Here is a 22,747-nt window from a genome sequence, read left to right as displayed (position 1 = left end):
CTGAAATTGATAACGGTAGCGGTACCTAAGCTTCTATGATATACCAACCGTAATGCCAGAGCTATATATGTCAAGCAGACAAAAACTAATAATAAATAACACAAAAACAGTGACCGATAATAACGCAATGATATAGAAAATAATAGAACAATATGAATAACAAATTGAATATTGTAAAAAATGGAATAATATGTACTGGAATAATATCGAATAATGCAAGCAATATCGTGATTTTTGTAGAATAAATAATATAATAAATTCTGCATTGTGGCGAAAGAACGTATATAAATTGAAATTCTTTTCGATTATTCGAACAATTGATAGCTACGTAGTCAACCAACATCAAATGTGTATCTATTATGCGGTTTTACCGCAATAGATACAGTCAGCGGACGATAGCAAGATGCAATACAGCAAATTGGTCTGCTTGGTAAAGCTATATGGCACTTTAGCGGTATCTCACATGTGACTGGAGAGCGATCAATTCCGGTGGACGGTTCCATGTCGCCCGAGACGGTCGATATGCGAACGCCGATCGTCACTTAGCGGCGCATCAGAAGCTAATCTTAATTCGCTTATCGGATTACTCAGTCACTGCAACGCATGATGGAGATGTTCGCATCCAGAAGATAATCCGCCCCGGTATGATAATTACCAAAACGATAAAGTCATTTCGTCAACGTTTCGTCGTGTCCCATTTTCGAACGAGTATTGCATAAATATTCATAATCATACTTTCGAGATTCTACAGAGATATCTTGGCAGAATCTCGGATGAGTATTACATTTTCTTTACAAATAAAAGAGATTTGTAAGTAGAACACTACTGTTGTAATGTCGGTGAGATTATTTATATTTTATGTCAAATAGAGAATAAAAATGGTAAAAGGAAATCATGAGGCTAGAAATTCTTAACTATTGAAAATTCTAACTTCGAAAATTGTATACTAATTTTCGCAAATGGCTCCTTTCCAATTTATTTTAATACATCCATTTCTTGCAGATGTCTACTGAGAAATATCTCGAAGCCCGCTCGACGTCAAGCGTATCGTGAATACTGATATTAGCGGGACGTCGTGAGAAAGGACATCAAAGAAGCCTGTCAATCGTCTTCGTCATCAGATGCCAATCATGCTCGGTTGTCCGTTTCCCAAGAGCGAGGTACCGTTCGCGTTAGGTGTTCGTGTTGTAGAAGAAGTCGCCTATGGCCGGTCGCCATTGTCGCTTGGCGTCGTCGGCGACACTTCGCTGTCTCCCTGTTATGCTGTCCGAAGGCGAACGGTACCGTCTCGGCTGCATTATTATAAAGCGGGATAAAGGCCGAAGCGAGGTAAGGAGGTTGTTGACCATAGCGGAAGACGCGCGTTTGATAGCGCGTATAACTCGAGGAGCGACCTCGTCTTGTTTTCTCTCTCGCACATATTCGCGGAATCTACGCTCGCACTCGCCGCCTCGGTTTGCTAGTACATGTAAGTCTTGTCGTAACGTCTGGCGAGATCACCGGAATTTTGATGTCAAAGAAATTAACGTTATTCGTTGCTTCATGAACATAATTCTTCCACCAAATGCTAAATTTGTTTTTTAACCTTCAATTAATAGCAGTGAAATTCACGTCTAACTAAACTTGAAAGCGTATAAAAGATTTAACACTCCATTTATTTATCTTTTTTATTGAATCGCTATTATGCGTTGCAATGACTGAGTGATCCAGACACAGCGGTGTACGAAAATTATGATTTTCGTAATGATATTTCCTCTCTTAATGATAATCGCGCGGCGCGCCGCGAAGATTGAGAGATTGCCTCGAAAAATTCGCGATTCTACCCAACAATTTCGAGAAACGGCCTTAAGAACCGAGCGGCGTCCGCGACCTGGGATAATCTTGGCTCGCGTTCGCACAGCAGTATCACGATCCGCACAATTACATTGCCCGGAGGCAGCTTCCACACGTACGACGATCACGGTGAGTCTGAGTCATCGGCGGATTCTCTCGGGTCGCGGCTCTAACCGTCGATATTAATCCCGCCGTGGGGGGCTAACGACAAGGGAATTTCTCGGCGGCGGCCCCGCTCGCGCCTGCCGTTCATTTGCATCGACCGCGCTTAATTGCCCGCGGATAATTGGACCGGTGCGGCGACGATTGAAGAAGAGTCGCCGGCGCTCGAACGCTCGGTGTCACTTAACGGATTCGTTGCGCTCGGGAATGCGCTCGCTTCCGAGCCGGTGCGCATCACCGCTAATTGTATCGCATTTCCCGACACGACTCGCCGAGCACCGAGAGAGATCTGCTCCGATGACTCCGCGACCTTCCGCCTTACCGTTAAACGTGTCAAGATATTTTTTTTCTTCGAGGAGAAGTTTCCTATTTTTCATTATATTCAATATATTATTTTTTACATTTTTTCCATATTAAGCTAAATTTACTGTAATAAAATTGCCTCCGGATTTTTCTATCTCTCGCTTGTCACCGTTCTGCTTTCACGATCTCCGTCTCACGCTCCGCTTCGTTCGCCGGTGACACACACCTGGCCGATATAACCGTATTCTGTCCTCGGACTTACGCATGCATGAGCACGTAAAATACTGATCGATCGTAATCGCGAAGAATCGTTAGCGACGCGGAGATCAGCTGAACTTGCTTGTTGATAAACAAGTTATGCGCAATCAGTGCTGCGCTCTTATCTCATGTCATTTAATTTATTCACTATTTAGGCCGATTGCTTCGGCGATTTCACCGCGACAACCCAGATTCCATTTTTGATAACATGAAAAAAAAACAATTTCAGAGACGAAACACATAATGTTGATTCGAAATCCGTTCGTCTAGAGTTAGTACGGTTAATATAGCTGATTAGCTATGGTTAGTGCAGTTACGTGTGCGAGAGAGAGAGAAAGAGAGAGAACTTCCCTGAATAACTAGGTAGAAATTTAATACGTATATCGCGCACAAAGCATACGACAGAAAGAATGAAGCGGAACCGTCTAATCCTCTTTCCACCACGCCTACGTCAAGACATTCCCCTATCTCACCGTGATAAGCCCTCGGGCGCGAAGAGAAATGATACGGACAGAGACAAGGTATAGCCCATTGATTCGTAAAACCGATTTGAGTTCCGCGAATAATTTCTTTGTGCGTATACGGATATATAACTGCGTGGCTGTACAATAATTTATGTAATAGCTACAAGAATAATCATAAGTGTAGAGTTTTTAATATTGTACGAATCATAATTTATATTTACGTTGTGTCTAAAATCCATCGAGCTATATTTCGAAGATTATAGCGCAAGATGTAATGCGTATGGAAAATAAACGGGGAGAAAGAAAGAGAGAATTTAGTTAAGCACAGTTAGCGCTAAGCGACGCTGATGTAATCGATGCCGTCCCAATGTACAATTAGTATGTTTATCCAAGCGTACGATTGCGCAACGCGCGAATAATTTTCCGTATTCCTTACGATAATAGGATTAGCTAAGGATTATCGTTGGTGTCTCGGGCTAATTATGCTCGCAAAAGAGTACACGTAATGGGAGGTCTCTCGCCCGGTGTCGAACAATAAATCCTGCGTTTACGCGACGCGGCCTTCAGGCTCTGCGAGAACTCCGAGGTGACTTCGGGATCGTCGACGACGACGAGGACGCTTACAGCGATTTGCGGCGGCCGCATCGTAGGAATTCTCTAAACGCGTTATGCAACCTTACGCGACTGAGAAGGTAAACGTAGCCGACGCTGGCCCCTTGAGCAAGCTGCGATAAATTTTCATTCCACGTTGACCACTCCTTCCATACGGAAACTCAACCGAGTATTAATTTTCTAATACGGTTCCAACGGTGTTTCACGCGGCGCGCGAGTATACACGGTGTTGTTAAAATATTTGTATAAATCTCTGTAGGAGTAAATTTTTTCCCGTCCAAACAAAGAAAAAAATTTGGTTAAACATATATTTAAAATTTGGTAATGTTTTTCTATTATAACCGAGTTTTTGTATTCAGCGAAAAATATTTTAATGCACGCTAATGTAATATTTTTTACAATTGATATAATATATATAATATGTTTTTAAAAAAACATTCATAATTTAATGCTGTATTCCTATTGATTATCAAATTACAATTCACAAATTGTATTAAATGTTCAGAATATCCCTCACATAATTCAATGTATAAATGGATATGTCTAATCACATGGAATATCGTACTATTTCATAGAGAACGAGATGGTTACACATATTAGTTTCACTGGCAATTTGATATCTACCGATGCGCTTGTTACATAGTACATAATTAGTGTTACAAATCCTATTATGTATACATCTATAATGTAACTTATTTATGAAATAAAAAAAAAAATTTCATATATTTTTTTGCGAATAAGGACAACAATGTTTGCCGACAGGTATTCATATGAATATTTCTTTTTCGCGTCGATTTTGCTTGCTCCTAAAGTTTGTCCAAACATTTCGGCAACACCTTGTATACCGCGTGTATCGATACGGAAACGATTCTCGACCGGCATTAATTGCACAACTGAGATCACGCTCATGAAGGTTAGATCCTGGACCGGACTGTGTCGTCATTATTACTTTATGTCATACCGTCGCGCAACGTTGTGTCATTAAATTAATTGCCAATAAATATGAGGCGAAGCTCGTTAAAGAACACGTCATACCCGTGCTATTACACCTGCGCTAAGCGCATATCACTTGTAATGCCGCCCATATTGCGCTCGGATAATTTTCTTTTAATGAGTATATCCGGCGCGGAAACACCGCGCGTAAAAGAATAGGAAGAAATGGCTTCACAAGCACTTGTCGATCCCGCAAGACAATTCATTGACGAGCGACGCGCTCGCTCCGGCATTTCGTATGTGCGCGATGAAGAAATCGCTCGCCAGAAACGTCTTAATTTCGCGTTAACGTTGTGCGATCGCCGCGAAACGCGGCAAATCCAGTATCCAGCGTGCGCGATGCAACATTCCGCGCGCTGGATGGAATTCTGCAGAGGTCAAATCGAACGAGGCGCGGAGTAGTAACGGCCTTAAATCATCTCTCCCCGTAAAAGCGATGCTCGCAAATCGCCTCGTGTCCGTCTTTCTTTCCTGCTTGTTCGTCTCTCTCCGCCCTTTCGTCCATCTCTTTCCCTCCCTCGGCATCCTTTTGTATCCTTCCTTTCACGGGAGCTGCCACGCAGCAAATGAGCCCGGACGCTTTCGAGCGCGCATTACGTATTGGCCACGGTGAATTACGGCGCGGAAACACCGCGAGTTACGGTGTCACCGATCGTGAATGGTCGCGCACACCCCGGGGGCGAGTTTCTTCTTGGGAGGTGAGAAGCTGCACGTGATAAAACCGACGTTCTTATCGATGGTCCCGCCGCTCGCGTTCCCGATAGCTGAGCCGTTCCGCCTTTACCCGGATCATTCTTAACAGCGTACTTAACAGCGGCCCTACCGCGCGTTGCACGAACGACCGCTAGTAATAACTAGTCGATGAATAAGAAAGATTTATGTAACGTCTTGAAAAGAGAAGCGGCTTACAAACTTCCTGGACAGTTGTATCTAATTTATAAAGCTGCAGTATTTACAGATGATATACTAATTCATGAAATGCAGTAAGAAATTTCCAAATGGCGACATATAATCGACTTAATATTTCATCTTAATATCGAATAAAACAAAATATTAAAGAACATTTCAAAAAATCTAATAGAATTTATCATAAAACATTTAATTTCTAAATTAAACATTAATTTGACAAAAGTTGGTAACGAAAATCTTGAAGCATCTATTTAATTTCTTATTGAAATAAAATATCTACAATTGCAAATATCATAAACGTGTAATATTCTGGTTGTTATTTTATTAATGAAATAAAAATAGTCAATAACGTTTCAATATTCCTTACGACAAGGCCCTCAATTTTTTTAAATTTTATGTCCACTCGTGAAGATGAATGGCAAATGTTATGAAACGAACTCGACGGAAATTGAACACAGTGAGAAAGTGGAATCAACCAGAAAAGATTCCCGGCAATCGTTTGCGATTAATCATCCGCCAAACGTATCTTCGTTGCTCGCGAGCGCGCGATAGATCATGCGAGCGGTGCGTTGCTTTGCTCGAGGGGATAAGACACAGGATTTATCGTAATTGCGACAACATCGGGTGCAAAGCCGAAGGCTAAAGGTTACGATCGAAAATAAGTGACAAACCAAGTGGTGGATTGAGTTAACGACAACGTGAGCGGCCACCAGACCGTTCTTTCTCCTTTTCGCGCTTCGCTCTCCGTGCCCTTGTGCCTATCTCTTAGTCTCTCCTTCTCTTCATCTCCTTCTCGCTCTCTCTCCGACCGCCCGATGTCGCAGCACCCACGGCGGGCAAAGCGTGAAAACGCCGGATTAACCTTTGTAATTGTAGAATTATGTGGCGATTAATAACTCGACAAGGCGTGCGTGGGACTGCCGTGCTTTGTGGCTCAAACCGAGCGTGGAGATAATCATCGGTCGTGCCCGGAGCACGGACGATACGTATATACACGGTGTCTTGTAGTCACAGTTCTTTCCTAGCTTCTCATATTAAAAGTCACATTAAGAAGACTGGAAATGTATTTCCGATGTTAATATATTTATAATTTTCTATCTCGAATCTTGTTTAAAAAAAAAGATCTTCGTATGATTAAGTTTCAATAAATAGAAATAAACGTCTCGCCTAATTTTGAGTAAATCTGAATATAATTAAAATTATGTAATAAAAATTTAAAGGAAGTGAAAATTATAAAAGTTTAATTCCAATAACTATTTTCTATTAAATTGGCTCCGAATTCATCAAAAAATTCAGATAGCTAAAGAGATAATACTGGAGATTCGAGACACCGCGTATGTAGCCACGACTGTGTGTACACCTGGCGAACACACGTGTACACACGCGCGCTCATGGAAGACTAGGATGAATCAATGTCTCTCGACGAGGCGAGCACGTCTCGACTCCGAAACAAAACCATCGCGGCACAGGAGCGACGATTCGCAGGTAGTGACGGCACCGATATTCTCGCGCGTGGTCGAACATTTGATGTTATTCCAAAGTGTCGATCGATTTGTTATTTAGCAATCAACTTCTCGCGACATTTTTTCAAGATTAATTTACACATGCGTTAAAAATCGCGAAATGTAATTATATTTTATTTATAGTTATAATAAGATAATATTAATAATATAAGCATTAACGAATAAGTGTAGATATCTGACGTTAATTTAATTTTTGCAATTATAGAAATTTTGTAAAAATTAAGACCAATATGTTCGAAAACAAACGTTCGCATCTGATTTGTTTGGAAATTGCAAATATCGGTTTCAGAGATATCACTACTGCTCGCAGGAGCAATTCTCCGGGGAAAGATGCGAGAGAAAGAACGCACGGTGACTCCCGTCGCGCGGCGACACGACAACCGGCGATGTTGCACTTCCGCGTAGATATCCTGACTCCTGCCACCTGTGACACGTGCACTGCGTGCATGCGACTTCCGCCACGAGAGAGCTCGGCGATCTCGAGTTAATCTCGCGAGGAATCCCGGATGTCAGCGCGATGACGCTTAAGTATGCTCTCGGGTATCTAACGCCAGTAGTAGCTTCACGGAACTTACACAGTGAAAAGATAATTCTGAACAAGTTTACATGTTGTGTATACAAATTGAAAAATTGCTCAATAAATTTTCTTAATGACTGTGTCAGTGCAGCGGAAATAATTTTCCTTCTTTATTTATATTGTAATCAGGAATGTCGGGATTAAACGCGGAATGTGCGAGTAATAGTTAGCGAAAATCAATTAACAATTAAGCCTGATGTCACGAGAGAGTCTTAAGAGGATGCTGAAGTGACGGGCGAACTCCAACGCGAAAGCGCCATCATTTCGATGGTACTAAAAATGTATTACCGACCGTTTTGTCGTATTTGTGTGTGTGATCACACATACACACACACACACATACTGACGTCTGATCTGCGTCGTCGGATTGTTTGTAAACAAACGACGCGGCGCTCACGCTTGTTTCCTCGTCCGTAATTCCGATACAAGGCTGTAATATAATGTATAAGACGACATAGCATATGCAGGTGTCAAATAAACATGAACTAAATGTGACGAAATATGATTTTTAAAATATATATATAATATTCATACATTTTACAGAGGAAAAATGTAATACGCTTTCGTTTACTTTTATGTAATAAATACGTAATACATAATAAATTAATAAATATAGATATATACATGTTGAATATGGTAATCTTTATTTTGTATTTTTTATACTTATGATTGAAATAATGAGCATATATTTTTTCAATCATTGTACAAAATAAAAAAATTAAGAAAAATATATATTCAATATTAGTATATATGTTTCTATAAATTTATTAATTAAATTATTTATTTTGTGTTTATCACAAATAAAAACAAGGAAAGCATATGAATATTTTCTCCAGTTCAATGTACTATTACCAACTCAATCGGCCCAGCCGTTATTGAGATCCGATAATCTCGGCTCGTCTCAACTTTCGGGCTCGCGTAAAGATACACGGTCGGTCTTGCGCTGCGCGTGAACTTGGCGCGAGACACTACCGTGTCTCTTGATAGAATGAGAAATATATTTGTCAAATAAAATATTTTATCGTGTTTAACTCACATTTTTTAGACATTTTACTTATGCCTATGTTGTATAATTACATTATTGCCTTGCAATAAAATTTTAAAAAGAAAATATTATTGTTTTTATTAATAATTTCATGACATATTTGCAGATCAATCGTCATGTTCTCTTTGTAAAGACAAAGAACGAGAAATGCATATTTATAATAAATAGCCAGGAAGTCACCTCTAGCTTAATTTATTGATAACGTCAGTACATCTCTGACATATTTTTTACAAAATGCTATCTTTAGATAGACTATTAAAATATTTTAAAATATGAAAAACAGAAAATAGAATGGGCCCCATCCGCCGCCCATTCTTGTGAGACGCAACCATAATTACTATTCGTCCCTCCAATTTTGTATATGAACTGCAAATACTGAACGTTTTGCGTTTAGAAACAAGATGTTTCTCTAACAACGCGCAAGAATCTAATGATTCACTGTTCAGTATGCTCTGTGCTGACAAAATGTTCTCTCACAATTGTGTGAATAATAAAGCAATTTTTTTTTAAGTGTAAATACACATTGATATTATTTGTAATAATATAAAAAAATGCTATTTTATTAACCCAATTCTTTTTCTTATATTACGAAAAAACTTATTGTGAGGGAAAAAGTGATAGCTTATTATTTTCTATAATATTCATTAAATGACGTCTCATGTGCTCAACGTCATTTGAATATTTCTCCTCACAAGGATTTTTTCCTAATACTACGCTTGTAGCGAAAGCAGCTGCATAAATTCCACAAGATGTATTGTCCGGTTGTGATTGAACTTTTTGGAATATTATATCGCTTACGTTTATTATTGGATAACGTTTGCGAATATAATCTTTCTCTTTTTTTGCCAATTTTTCGTATGTACAGTTAGGTAAACTGTCATACACATGTAATTTGGAGCCATCGAAGAAAATGCATCGCCAGTGATTAGTACATTTGCCTCCAATTATTTGTAGGCTATTATCGCTATCACTGGCTGTTATTAATTCAGGAAACTGCAAGTACTGAACGCTTTGCGTTTCAAAACAAGATGTTTCTCTAACAATGCGCAAGAATGTATCTAATGATTCATCGTTCAATAGGCTCTGTGCAGGCAAAACATTCTTTCTCACAACAGTAAGAAGTATAATTGTTTTATCTAAAATTTTTTTACGTTTTGCTATTTCATCATTTGTCAGATTTTGTTTACACTTTGAATAACTGACTATGATGCAATCGCTATCTTCTTCTGTATCGAGAGTTGCAGAAACAGCAATGTCTGTTACGTTTGTTGGGAAAACGTTCAGTTTGCACTGTTTATTTTTTACAATATCTTTGCTTTTTTTATTTTGTTGCTCACTTTGTCGTTCGTGGCTCAATTTCTTTTGAGACAATTTCTCTTGAGCGTTAATAATATATTGTGGATTCCTAATAGGCATATGTCTATTATGACGGCTATCCAAGATTTCTGGAAGCATACAGTCATAATAGAAACGTATTAGGAAAGGTAGCATTTCACTTTTCCAAAAGTCTTCGTCTCTGTTAATTGTTAACATTTTTAAACTTTTGGGAGTCCATATTGCGAATACGCAATACTTTCGCTGTGTTATGTTCAACTGCCCTTGAACTTGATAAAAGAATCGGTGGTTCAGATTCATTTTATCAGTATTTTTTTTGTCAAATATGCCTTTTAATTGAGGCAATTTTTGTATGGCCTCTTCAGCTGTTAAATTCTCAGCTGATTGAGGACATTTAATCTCCACTAGACCATCTTTATCAATAAGTCCGTCGGGAGAAGCACCCAAGCATGGGTTTTCATAATCAATGAACAACCCGCATGGTGTTATTTTTTTATTCACCTTTGCAGCCAATTCCTTTCTAGCGACTTCCTCCATGTCACGACCATATTTCATAGCTGCAGTGTCTATGTGTGGAGGATACAAAATGCTTTTTATAGTCGCTGCGCAAGACGTTGTTGGCCTCATGCGACAAACGGTTCCAAAATTAGATGCCGTTAACATTTCACGTCTCAATGAATGCCATAGTTCACATTCACTTTGGTCTCTTGTTTCCTGTTCTATTTTTTGCTTGTTTTCTGCATATTCCACCAACTTTTCTATATGATTTTGTTCTAGTTGTTGGTATACGTTAGGCGGAAGATCAGCCTTTTGTGATTGTGGGCCATAATAACAATCTGTTCCTGCCTCTCGTTTGAATTTTTTTGCCTGCCATGCACTTTTCGAGATTCTTTAGTTCTCGATATTTTTATTTGTCGTCGTTTTTCTAGATTTTCAACAACCGGAGGAACATCTTTACCCATCCCTTCATATACTTGCGTAAGCACTTGTTGTGTATTATACTGCACAACAGCTCCTGCAATTCTAGCATTGTAGGAACCTTGTAGGCCTTGTAATTTATACGCTTTCCACCTATTTCTTTGCAGATTATGGAATTAAACCATTCTGCAGGATTGTTTGTTACATTTAATAACAAACTATCGGAAAAGCAGCTCAAGTGCATAACAGCATTCTCAATTGGGTGATATAAACCGTATAATTTTAAATACGGAACATAATTTTCTATTTTCTCAGAGTTTTCCTCACACATACGGCCACGTTCTTTACATCTTTTATGCTCACCAAAAATATGGCTAGGAATGTTCAAAATATCTTTTTGTAATTCCGTAGCTTTGCTATGATGAGGAAGTTTTTCTTCCCTTCGTTGGGTGGCTGACTGTAATACTTCTTGCCGTATTTTTAAAATATTGCTTTTTATAACATTTCGTATTTGTACAAAGCCACGTTTTCTCTTTTCCTTTGGCTGAACTATCTCCGAAATAGCCTTCAGTTTTTTGCAGAAATTGCGAAACAAATGATTAGTGCACTCAATTTTGTGTACATGTACCATTTGTTCGCGATACGGTGCATTATTTTTTATAGACTGATATACACTGCTGTCGCCATCAGCAATAACTGTTCTGTATATCAATCCATGCATTTCAAGGCTATTTTTAAAACCTTCTACAATGGCGTCGCTTTCCATACGTGTCGAGCTAGCATTACGGTCAAAATTTTTGTAGCATTTATGACTACGTGGCTCACAACCATTTCGCTCCGCCATGTCACACACCGTACAAAATTTGTTGCGGATGCCAACAAAAAGAACTTTCTTTGTACGGTAACCAATTATGGCACCAACACCAGAAAGTGAATCATAGGCGGTGCCATATGATCTCTTCATCCAACTACCATCCGCTACAACGGTTATATACGGAATACCATTTATGGTGTCATTCCTTTCCAGGGCGAGTTCTTTTTCAAGTTTTCCAGCCATTTTCATACTTTCCATGGCTGTTTTTGTAAAATCATCGACTAAATTTTCTCGATATTTAATGTAAGTGCGTTCAGACATGCAAGGGATATTTATACCCGCACAGAACTCTTCCAGTTGGGCATAACCATTTCCAACTGTTATATTTGCACTTATAGCAGCTTTATTGATATCCATCTGCTTAGGTTCTATGCGTTCTGACCATATGTTGTCTGTATAATGACACATTTGGCACTTGAAGAAAAATTGAGTCAGTAATCCACGACGACGAGTATTAATGAGTTTCCAATCTTTAAATTGGCACTCAATTCCTCGCGCATGATTGTCAAAAACTCTATGTATTTCATTTAACATAAAAGTAGTGTCGACAATACTACGACCTACGGGCATACTTTCTTGGATTGCATTTGCATCCAAAAGGCCCGTGTTATCGATAACAAAACTATCGTTATCTTTGTCGTTATCTACGTCGATATTTGGATCTGACGTATTTTCTTCTTGTTTTAGACACTGCATTACTTCTGTTGTGACTTTGGAATCTGTTACGTCGTGCAATTCCGCACGCAAAGATTCATTGTCAATACCATTAGTAAGCGTGCCTTCTTTTTTGTGTGCGTTACTTACCTCTTTTAACTGCTTCAACTGTTGACGCCTGCAAAATCAAATCAATCATTAATATATGCAAAACAAATTTGAAATAGATGTATCTTATACTACACACACATACTCAACAAAAACTCAAACTTTGTTATATTACTGTTAAAAAAAAATGTAAAGAAACTAACAATGAATAAAATCGTCATTAATGAAAAAGCAATCCTTTCTTATATTTGTTTTAAATAATAATTCCATATTTAGTACTTATTTATATACCTAGTCAAATAGGTCTGTAATTTTATGATATATATAATATATCATACATTATATAATATATAATGTATGGTATTTATAATAACCAGCCCACGAGAAAACCGCCTCTGGCAATTTTGTATAGCCAGCCCACGAGAAAACCGCCTCTGGCAATTTTGTATAGCCAGCACACGAGAAAACCGCCTCTGGCAATTTTGTATAGCCAGCCCACGAGAAAACCGCCTCTGGCAATTTTGTATAGCCAGCCCACGAGAAAACCGCCTCTGGCAATTTTGTATAGCCAGCACACGAGAAAACCGCCTCTGGCAATTTTGTATAGCCAGCCCACGAGAAAACCGCCTCTGGCAATTTTGTATAGCCAGCCCACGAGAAAACCGCCTCTGGCAATTTTGTATAGCCAGCACACGAGAAAACCGCCTCTGGCAATTTTGTATAGCCAGCACACGAGAAAACCGCCTCTGGCAATTTTGTATAGCCAGCACACGAGAAAACCGCCTCTGGCTTATTTTCTATAACCAGCCCACGAGAAAACCGCCTCTGGCAATTTTGTATAGCCAGCACACGAGAAAACCGCCTCTGGCAATTTTGTATAGCCAGCACACGAGAAAACCGCCTCTGGCTTATTTTCTATAACCAGCCCACGAGAAAACCGCCTCTGGCAATTTTGTATAGCCAGCACACGAGAAAACCGCCTCTGGCAATTTTGTATAGCCAGCACACGAGAAAACCGCCTCTGGCTTATTTTCTATAACCAGCCCACGAGAAAACCGCCTCTGGCTTTAAATTTACTTTTACAAGTATTATATAACATACATAACATTAATAAATATACTATATACAGGATGTCCCATTGTCTCAGGTAAATATTTCGAAAAATATGCAAAATACGAAGTAACGTTTACGACAATTGATGCTAAGAAAACGCATTGTAAGAAAAGTATATTAAAGTACGCAATATATAAATGCTAATTTTGGTTTAAAATTAACTACGCATTTTTTGCACCAAATAACATAACATTTTTCTATGCATGTAATTATTACGGTAAGATTATGAAAAACTAAATATTGTACTAAATATATCGTTTTTTAAATCAAATTTATAGGTATAAACTATTTCGTAGAGTATTTCGTTTTTGACCAATATATACTTATACTCTTATAACTTTTTACATCGAATATTGCGATAAATTTATTAATATTAACAAAATTAGGCTGATTTCATTAAAAAAACTAAAGATGACAGAAAACTTTGAAATGTCTTCACCCAAAGTCAAAGTAAAAAAAACAAAGTAAATACATTCTATTCAGCCTTACAATTTTTGTCCAAAAGATTTTTTCATATCTTGTGTATTTGTCGAAATATTTTGCTGTGCCGAGATTTTTGAACATCCTGTTATAATTTCATAAAATGAAAATGAAGAAAGGATTGCTTATTTTTTGTAGTTGCATTAAAAAGTATTGCACAAAAAATACATAAAAAACAATTATTAAAATAAACTTTGATATTTCAAAACTACTATTTTTTTCCAAAAAGTATGAAGACTACAAACTAAATTTTTTTATATATATTAAAACTTAATTAAAAATATTAATTTTATTTTAATATAGAAGACTAATCTCTCTTGTAAAAAATAGTACAAAATTCGTACAATAAATGTAAATATCAAAGTTTATTTAAATCAGCGCTCGGAATTAGTAGCACATTTTGGGCCGATTCTCGAGACGATGCCTCCTGTTCCTCCACTACCGCCCGGCCGCTGGCGGCCGAGCCACCGATAGCTCTGACTCAGGAGCATTTTATATAAGAAACAGGCTGGGTTGTTGAGACATCTCTCAGGAAATCATAACATTTTCTTCGCTACATGAATAATGTTTATTTTCATTTATACATATATATATATAATGTAAAAATATATATATATATACATACAGGGTAATTCAAAATAACCTGATGTCCTCGCAATGCCATATTCTTGAGCGAATTCTGAGACAATTTTTCCTTTTACAAAATTTTTTCCGAAGTTTAGTTTTCGACTTATAATTGAAAATAGTTTACTACTTACGAGTCCGATACAACGGACAGACAGGGACGGTGCAATGCGTCATGAAACGATAGTAAACACTTGACAGTCTCATTATACGTTGCGCGTCCCTGCCTGCCCATTGTACCGAACTCGTAAATTGCTACCTATTTTCAATTATAACTCGAAAACTAAGCTTCGGACAAAATTTTGTAAAAGGAAAAATCGTCTCAGAATTCGCTCAAGAATATGGCATTGCAAGGACATCTGGTTATTTTGAATGTATATATACATATTAATAAAAATAAACATTATTTATGTAGCGAAGAAAATGTTACGATTTCCTGAGAGATGTCTCAACAACCCAGCCTGTTTCTTATATAAAATGCTCCGGAGCCAGAGCTATCGGCGGCTCGGCCGCCAGCGGCCGGGCGGTAGTAGGGGAACAGGAGGCATCGTCTCGGGAATCGGCTCGAAATGTACAACTAATTCCGAGCGCTGATTTTGACTATTTTTTATATTACTTTCTGAAACATTAAAAAAAATATTACTATATGTTCTTATAACTGACGTTTAACATGTTGAAAGAGCTGTTATAAAATTATTTTTTATTTTATTATATCTTGTAATATTTAATATGTAAAAATTCATTAAACTTTTAATATAAAAAAGTTTTAAATAATTAAATTTTCTTTAGTTTTTGCACGTTTATACTTATACTTGTTATGACATAAAATATAATAAAATGCTTTATATTGAGGAAAGGTTACATAAATAATTTTAATTGTATAATAAAATTTCCAAATTTGTTCAACATCTGTTATAAAAACATGCAAATTATAAATAAAACTGGTAATTGCAAAAAATATTATTAATAAAATGACAGTATATTGTAACGCCTGTGCTTTTCGCCGCTGATGTTGTGTTACGGCTGACGGACCGATCAATAATATCGATCGGTCCGTCAGCTGTAACACACAGCATCAGCGGCGAAAAGCACAGGCGTAACAATATCAAAGCTTCAGAGTCAAAAGTCTTCATTTTCTATTTTATACTGAAAGTACAGCAGCAAGTACAAAAGCAAACTACAATTTTAAGAAATAAAGATATTACAATGTTAACAAATGAAGAGAAAATCAATTGACTAATAATAACCATCGCTCTATACATATTTCAATTGAGGGCGCGGATCAAAGAACTCGCTCTGCGCTCGAAATCGTGTAAAAACATTGTCCAAACGTCAGAGCATGAAAATTTTGAAAGTCGCAAAATTAATTTTTCTAATAATATAGGCTTGTAGAGAATGACGAGACGGAACTTTTTTCTATTTGCAGTTTTTTGGTTCGATGCTTATTTTTAATAATAAAAATTGAAAACTGACAAATTTTTATCCCCAAATTCAATAAGATTTTAAGATATAAATCGTCGTAATTTGGCCATATCTTGTTGAAATTGTTTGAAATTTGGTATATGCATGCAGTATAGTCTAGCGATGCCTACAAAACAATAAAGAAGCTGAAAATCGCCTATTATTTAATAATAATTAATTGAAAATTGAGGCCAATCGGTAACCACGTTTTTTTAGTTTCGCCGACAAAAAGTATCGAGGGAACTTGAAGTTTGAAACAACTTCCAGTGAGACATTTGTTCCTCACTATTGAAGGAAGATTTCTGGAAATTTTCAGATCGATTCATTGAAAATGTGCGGAAATATGCATTTTGTAAGAAAACATGCGACGCCGCCAATGATAGCTCCGTGACCGCTGAGCACCATCAGACAGCGTACTCGCCGTTTGGTTTTGCAGGACTCGATTTTATAATGATTTTTTAATAGTTATACAATGAACAATCGCTCACTCCCCACGAAATATTGAAATGACGAACTATTATTTATATGGTTCCTTAATTAAACACTTTTATTATTGTTATTTTGAAATATTTCACACACACTCCAGAGACGCGGTCTGTAGGACGATAGTAATTTAACAAATAACAATAGTTAAAATTGTAAAAAATCATTATAAAATCGAGTCCTGGAAAGCCGAACGGCGAGTACGCTGCCTGATGGTGCTCAGCGGTCACGGAGCTATCATTGGCGGCGTCGCATGTTTTCTTACAAAATGCATATTTCCGCACATTTTCAATGAATCGATCTGAAAATTTCCAGAAATCTTCCTTCAATAGTGAGGAACAAATGTCTCACTGGAAGTTGTTTCAAACTTCAAGTTCCCTCGATACTTTTTGTCGGCGAAACTAAAAAAACGTGGTTACCGATTGGCCTCAATTTTCAATTAATTATTATTAAATAATAGGCGATTTTCAGCTTCTTTATTGTTTTGTAGGCATCGCTAGACTATACTGCATGCATATACCAAATTTCAAACAATTTCAACAAGATATGGCCAAATTACGACGATTTATATCTTAAAATCTTATTGAATTTGGGGATAAAAATTTGTCAGTTTTCAATTTTTATTATTAAAAATAAGCATCGAACCAAAAAACTGCAAATAGAAAAAAGTTCCGTCTCGTCATTCTCTACAAGCCTATATTATTAGAAAAATTAATTTTGCGACTTTCAAAATTTTCATGCTCTGACGTTTGGACAATGTTTTTACACGATTTCGAGCGCAGAGCGAGTTCTTTGATCCGCGTCCTCAATTACAATTAAAATGAGATGACAACATCTCATAATAAACAAATTACCAAGAAATTGTATAAAATTTCATTCATGAATCCAGTAATTGGACATTGCATAATTCTTTTTCTTTTGCTAAACGATTATTTGGCAATTACAAATGTTGTCAACATATATTATTAAAAATCAAAAATAAAGTTTTGACTCTAAAGCTTTTTTTCATATATTGCAATTAAAAATAAATCAGTATTTTAATATTTATTTATAAATTGCTTCACAATCGTTTTATCATAATGGAGACTTTCATAATCAAGCTATTGAACCGTTTTATTGTAACTAGAAAATAAAAATATTAATCGATGTTGAAGCAATTCTTTTTAATCATGATCAATAACTCACCTGTTTCTAAATCCTTTTCTTAGAGAAAGTCTGTGAGCAGTAAGACTTAGTTTGCCTCTCTTCAAGTATCTTCCCATTTCCAAAATTGTCTAATAATTAATCACTAATAATAACGTACAATTGTCTAATTGTCTAATAATGAATTGTCTAATTGTCTAATAATCACTAATCCACTAATCACTAATAAGTCACTAATTCACAAAACTCACAAAAAATCACAGATAAAAAATGAACACGGTACACTTCTAATAGCGTTTTGATAATAAATAAAGGCTCACGGCATGTGCAGGCACAACACATGTGTGCTCTACTGTTTTTAAATGCAGTAGCGGACATAGTATTGTACGGTGCCTAAAACTCGAATGTTACTTAAACTTTTTGCACAAAAAAAATTATACACGGACTTTAAAAGTGTCCAGAATAATATGTTCAATAGATTTACAAAACAATAAAATAATAAAAAATAAAAATACATATAATTTTATACATTGATTGTTAATTGCAAGTATTGAGCACAAACAAATTTCATTTTATAGCTTAGCAATATTTCTATTATTTAATCTGTTTATATCAAGAAATTGTAATTTGAAAAAAGAAAGAACATGACATTTCTTTACTGCAATCATGTGCTCTGTTGTAACTTTACATTTTTTTCATATTTTTCTATTTGTAATACGCAAGAAGCAGAAGAATGAGAAGCAGCGAGCGAGCAAAAAATGTTATATATATAACTTTTTTATCTAATAATGTCTATTTTAATCAGAAAAAATCTGCATACTGCAAAGCTATTAAAATTTATTCACTTATACGAAGTACTTGCAATTAGCAACCAATGTACAATATTATTATTCATTTAATTAATATCATGAAATTTATATAATTACAATATTAAATTTAAATATGCCTTATGCATATAAGCATCAGTGTTGTGAATCTGTGAAAAAATATGTACACGAAGAAATATATACCAAAGTGTGTGTTAAAATTATTGTGTAAAAATGATTATGCAATTGTCGTCTGCATTGTTGCCGGTAAAGCCCTATACGCACGTAATTGAGAACCGCTATGTATGCTGCGCAAAGGGCTCTGCGCAGCCATGTGCACGATGGGCTTGGCTCGGCCCGGCATTCTTCCCGCTCACTTCCCGACCGTGTGCCCTGCCGCTACCAAGATGGATAGGCGAAGCGTGACTCGAAAGTGTAAGTACTTTTATTGTTTCATTATTAACGCATTACATATATATTGTGTGCAAAAATAAAGTTATTTAATTTACAAATTTTTCTGTTACAGCCAGAAGTGAGGGTCAAATCTCTCGTGCGAGAACGACACGCCAGGCATCTCCTGTACAGGGAACACGTGGTTCGCCACACGTGCACGTGTCTCCCGTCCAGGAGATGCCTGGCCGACAGTCCGTTGAGGTGGCTGCCCAACAACCCGTTCAGGTGCAGGAAGTCATCGAGGTGCCTGCCCGACAACCCGTTCAGGCGCCTACCCGACAACTCGTTCAGGCGTCTACACGACAACCCGTTCAGGCGCCTACTCGACAACCCGTTCAGGCGCCCGAAATTGTGCCACAGAGGTGGCACAACACAACACATGGTCAGAGAGCAAAGCAAAATATTTTTGATAAGGTAATTATTTCATATTTTTATTTATTCAGTATGCACGTGTGCGTATACATGTGTGCATGTACAATATGTGTGCGTGTACACATGTACATGCAAGATAGATAGATATATAGATAAATAGATAGATAGATAGATAGATAGAATGAGAGGGAGAGAGAGAGAGAGAGAGAGAGAGAGGGAGGAGAGAGAGAGAGAGAGAGAGAGAGAGAGAGAGAGAGAGAGAGAGAGAGAGAGAGAGAGAGAGAGAGAGAGAGAGAGAGAGAGAGAGAGAAACACGTGAAATTTATTTTTCTATATATGTAATGTTATGTATCTTTTGCAGAGAATCAACAACTTAATACGGAAAAAATTGCGCACGGCGCAGAAGAAAGCACAGAAGCAGATACCAACACCAACGTGGTATCCTGCACCGTGCGCTCCGTCGCATACTCCATGTATTCGAGCATACGCTCCACCGTACACTGGACCGTACGGTGTAGCGTATGCTCCACCGTGCCCGCCACCGTGCCCGCCACCGTGCCCGCCACCGTGCCCGCCACAGTATCCGCCACAGTATCCGCCACAGTATCTGCCACCGGCGTATAATACATCATACAATTCATACAATCCATACAGTTACTGGTAAAAGAGTCATTACTCTTACTAAAATAATTTTCTTATAAAGATTTTATTTTTTTTTTTTTTTGACACTGCAATGCTTTGTGTTATTCTTGTGTCATTCTTGCAATTCTTTGTGTTTCATTAATTTGGTTTCTAATATAGGTGTATCATTTTTTACATGTTTTTTAATAATTTGGTACCTATTTGGTTGTAATTTATTTTCGGTTAATTTTGGTAAAACTGTTTTTCGCACCGTGTGCCATTTTTTTAATTATTCATTAGTTGCAAAATAAAATATACTTCCTCCATTCTATTTTATGATATATATGTCACCTTTATTTTTGTATTGAAATTTCTATGCATAAATAAAGACGAAATGTATATTATAATATAGAATGGAGGAAGTATATTTTATTTTGCAACTAATTAATAATAAACAAAATTGCTCACGGTACGAAAAACAGTTTTTTTTTCTGACACTGCAATGCTTTGTGTTATTCTTGACACTGCAATTCTTTGTGTTTTATTTTTTATTTGTAATATAGGTGTATAATTTTTTACATAATTTGTAACAATTTGGTACCTTTTTGATTGTAGTTTATTTTCAGTTAATTTTGGTAAAATTGTTTTTCGCACCGTGTGCCATTTTTTAGTTGCAAAATAAAATATACTTCCTCCATTCTATTTTATGATATATATGTCACTTTTATTTTTGTATTGAAATTTCTATTCATAAATAAAGACGAAATGTATACTATAATATAGAGCGGAGGAAGTATATTTTCTTTTGCAACTAATTAATAATAAAAAAATGGCGCACGGTGCGAAAAACAGTTTTACCAAAATTAACTAAAAATAAACTACAATCAAAAAGATACCAAATTGTTACAAATTATGTAAAAAATTATACACCTATATTACAAATTAACCAAAAATAAATTACAACCAAATAGGTACCAAATTATTAAAAAACATGTAAAAAATAATACACCTATATTAGAAACCAAATTAATGAAACACAAAGAATTGCAGTGTCTAAAAAAAAAATTGTTTTTTGCACCGTGTGCCATTTTTTTTATTATTAATTAGTTGCAAAAGAAAATATACTTTCTCCATTCTATATTATGATATACATGTCACCTTTATTTTTGTATTGAAATTTCTATACATAAATAAAGAGTAAATGTATACTATAATATAGAATGAAGGAAGTATATTTTATTTTGCAACTAATTAATAATAAAAAAAATTGCTCACGATGCGATAAACAGTTTTTTTTTCTGACACTGCAATGCTTTGTGTTATTCTTGTGTTATTTTTGGCACTGCAATTTGTGTTTCATTTTTTATTTGTAATATAGGTCTATAATTTTTTTGCATAATTTTTAACAATTTGGTACCTTTTTGGTTGTAGTTTATTTTCGCTTAATTTTGGTAAAATTGTTTTTTGCACCGTGTGCCATTTTTTTTGTTATTAATTAGTTGCAAAAGAAAATATACTTTCTCCATTCTATATTATGATATACATGTCACCTTTATTTTTGTATTGAAATTTCTATACATAAATAAAGAGTAAATGTATACTATAATATAGAATGAAGGAAGTATATTTTATTTTGCAACTAATTAATAATAAAAAAAATTGCTCACGATGCGATAAACAGTTTTTTTTTCTGACACTGCAATGCTTTGTGTTATTCTTGTGTTATTTTTGGCACTGCAATTTGTGTTTCATTTTTTATTTGTAATATAGGTCTATAATTTTTTTGCATAATTTTTAACAATTTGGTACCTTTTTGGTTGTAGTTTATTTTCGCTTAATTTTGGTAAAATTGTTTTTTGCGCCGTGTGCCATTTTTTTTGTTATTAATTAGTTGCAAAAGAAAATATACTTTCTCCATTCTATATTATGATATACATGTCACCTTTATTTTTGTATTGAAATTTCTATACATAAATAAAGACGAAATGTATACTATAATATAGAATGGAGGAAGTATATTTTATTTTGCAACTAATAATAAAAACAATGACGCACAGTGCGAAAAACAGTTTTACCAATATAAAATTACAGTATGCATTAAATATGTTGAAAAAAAAGGATAGACCTATAATTTTTATGTAATGATAAATTGCAATAATTATTGCAGTGATAAACAGTGATATTTTGTTATAAATAATAAACAGCGATAAGTCTGATTAATAATAAGGAATAATATAATTTTTTTTATGTTTTAATGTATTTTGAAAAGTTATAATATAAAAATATATTCTATAAAAATGTATTTTGCGAAACATTCAAATGTATTTTGTGAAAATGTATTTTGCGAAAATGTATTTTGCGAAACATTCAAATGTATTTTGTGAAAATGTATTTTGCGAAACATTCAAAGAAGAACATTTGCTTCAAAGAAATTATATAATATAAATATATATAAAAGTATAAAAATAAAGCGAATTTTTTGAATTTTTTGTAAATGATTATTTTTGATCCCTATAATTATACCTATATATTATAATTTTCAGCAATAGAAAAGTTTCCTTGTGTCACACTTTATCCACATTTTTCTCTCTCTCTCTCTCTCTCCCCCCCTTCTCCCTCCCTT

The 22,747-nt window shown here is 35.8% G+C and overlaps 3 protein-coding genes across 4 annotated transcripts in view; 1 reads left to right on the top strand and 2 right to left on the bottom strand.

The window, feature by feature from the left end:
* The window catches only part of disco-r (disco-related), a 378,404-nt gene that overhangs the window by 347,618 nt on the left and 8,039 nt on the right, over positions 1-22,747 (bottom strand). The gene's annotated exons all lie outside the window — the stretch shown is intronic.
* Positions 10,741-13,025, bottom strand: LOC137000786 (uncharacterized). The gene has a single exon (XM_067358248.1). It carries the CDS (start codon positions 12,500-12,502, stop codon positions 10,940-10,942), a length of 1,563 nt encoding a protein of 520 aa, XP_067214349.1. The 5' UTR covers positions 12,503-13,025; the 3' UTR covers positions 10,741-10,939.
* On the top strand, positions 19,024-22,228 carry LOC137000672 (uncharacterized). Its single transcript, XM_067358004.1, has 3 exons — positions 19,024-19,113; positions 19,205-19,545; positions 19,865-22,228. The coding sequence occupies exons 1-3, from the start codon at positions 19,086-19,088 to the stop codon at positions 20,165-20,167; spliced, it is 672 nt and encodes a 223-aa protein (XP_067214105.1). The 5' UTR covers positions 19,024-19,085; the 3' UTR covers positions 20,168-22,228.

The sequence above is a fragment of the Linepithema humile genome, chromosome 6, assembly GCF_040581485.1.
Source record: "Linepithema humile isolate Giens D197 chromosome 6, Lhum_UNIL_v1.0, whole genome shotgun sequence".
Taxonomy (NCBI): Eukaryota; Metazoa; Arthropoda; class Insecta; order Hymenoptera; family Formicidae; genus Linepithema; species Linepithema humile.
Note: the sequence above shows the minus strand (reverse complement) of the source record. Positions and strands in the feature narration are given on the sequence as shown.

Coding starts and splice junctions, on each gene's coding strand:
- LOC137000786 (XM_067358248.1), bottom strand. CDS start 12,502: ATGCAGTGTCTAAAACAAGAAGAAAATACGTCAGATCCAAATATCGAC.
- LOC137000672 (XM_067358004.1), top strand. CDS start 19,086: ATGGATAGGCGAAGCGTGACTCGAAAGT. Junction 19,114..19,204: donor GCGAAGCGTGACTCGAAAGT/GTAAGTACTTTT, acceptor TTTCTGTTACAG/CCAGAAGTGAGGGTCAAATC. Junction 19,546..19,864: donor AGCAAAATATTTTTGATAAG/GTAATTATTTCA, acceptor TATCTTTTGCAG/AGAATCAACAACTTAATACG.